The 1,079-nt window shown below is 39.8% G+C and overlaps 1 protein-coding gene across 1 annotated transcript in view; it reads left to right on the top strand.

The window, feature by feature from the left end:
• The window catches only part of LOC104543285 (probable asparagine--tRNA ligase, mitochondrial), a gene marked incomplete at its 3' end in the record, with an annotated part of 19,617 nt that extends 18,782 nt beyond the window's left edge, over nt 1-835 (top strand). Inside the window, 1 exon segment of the mRNA XM_010187861.1 lies at nt 602-835. Coding sequence (XP_010186163.1) covers nt 602-835 — 234 coding nt within the window.
• Between the last annotated feature and the right edge of the window lie 244 nt (nt 836-1,079).

Below are 1,079 nucleotides of genomic sequence, written 5' to 3'. Positions count from 1 at the left end.
AGAGTGAAAGATCAATACTTAAATTTGGAGGCTGGATTGATAGGTGGACTCTTTCCTTTGTACATTGCTGGACAAAATGTTCCTCAGCGGATGTTCCAGAGAGATTTTAGTTTTGTATATCTGCATTTCCCAGAAACATGGGATGTGGTTTCTCCACTTGCTCCTGAACTCCTGGGTAGACAAGCCTGTAGCTATATACGTGTTACTTGATCAGGGAGGCAAAAATCAGAGGCTACTCTACAAAATCGGCATTTCTACCACTCTTCTTCTCAGACTTGCTTGTAAAATGGTGAAAATGACGTTTTATTTTACATTTTATTACCTTCTTTCTTCCTACAATGTCATTCCTAATTCAGCTTTGGATGTTTAAACACAAGTTATGCAATTCTTTACTTTGAGTTTTAGAGCATGCTAGCAGTCAGAGCAACGATGGGGAAAGTTGGATTATGACCTACCAAACTGTTGGATTCTTTCTCAGCAGTGTTTGTGTTGAATCTCATGGATTTTTTTAAGAGAAAAAAAGGGAAAATAAGCTGGGAGCTGTGTTTGTATTCAAATATTGCTAGTCTGACTTTTCTTGCTCATTTTTTTTGACTTGCAGACATCAAATGAGGCAAGGGAATCTGCGGAAACGACCCATTTCTTCGATGTGCCTGCCTTCCTGACAGTTTCTGGCCAGCTTCATTTGGAAGTGATGGCGGGGTGAGCAAAATGAGAAGTTTTTACCTTGATCTGTGGTATCTTGTGGGTTGGCAATTTTGTCCCATTGGTATCCATTAGATATCTGCCACATGTGTGCCAGAAAGGAATTGAGCAGCAGTGGCTGGATGATGACGTGAGACAGTAGCCTAGGCAGGGGAGCAATAGACTGCTTTATAACTCTGGTCTATGAACTGGTTTTAAATACTCTGAGTCTCCTGCTTGCCATGGATTTGGAATATTGGATAGAGACGTAATCTTTATGGGAATGACTGTAGGATTGCTGCTAATAAATGTAAATGTATTAGTAAATGTAATACCTTTAGTGTCTTTTTGTTGTTGTTGTTCATGTCTGGCATGTCTCAGCAAGAAAATCTTCT

This window comes from Mesitornis unicolor, unplaced genomic scaffold (genome assembly GCF_000695765.1).
Source record: "Mesitornis unicolor isolate BGI_N332 unplaced genomic scaffold, ASM69576v1 scaffold15837, whole genome shotgun sequence".
In the NCBI taxonomy this organism is placed as follows: domain Eukaryota; kingdom Metazoa; phylum Chordata; class Aves; order Mesitornithiformes; family Mesitornithidae; genus Mesitornis; species Mesitornis unicolor.
Note: the sequence above shows the minus strand (reverse complement) of the source record. Positions and strands in the feature narration are given on the sequence as shown.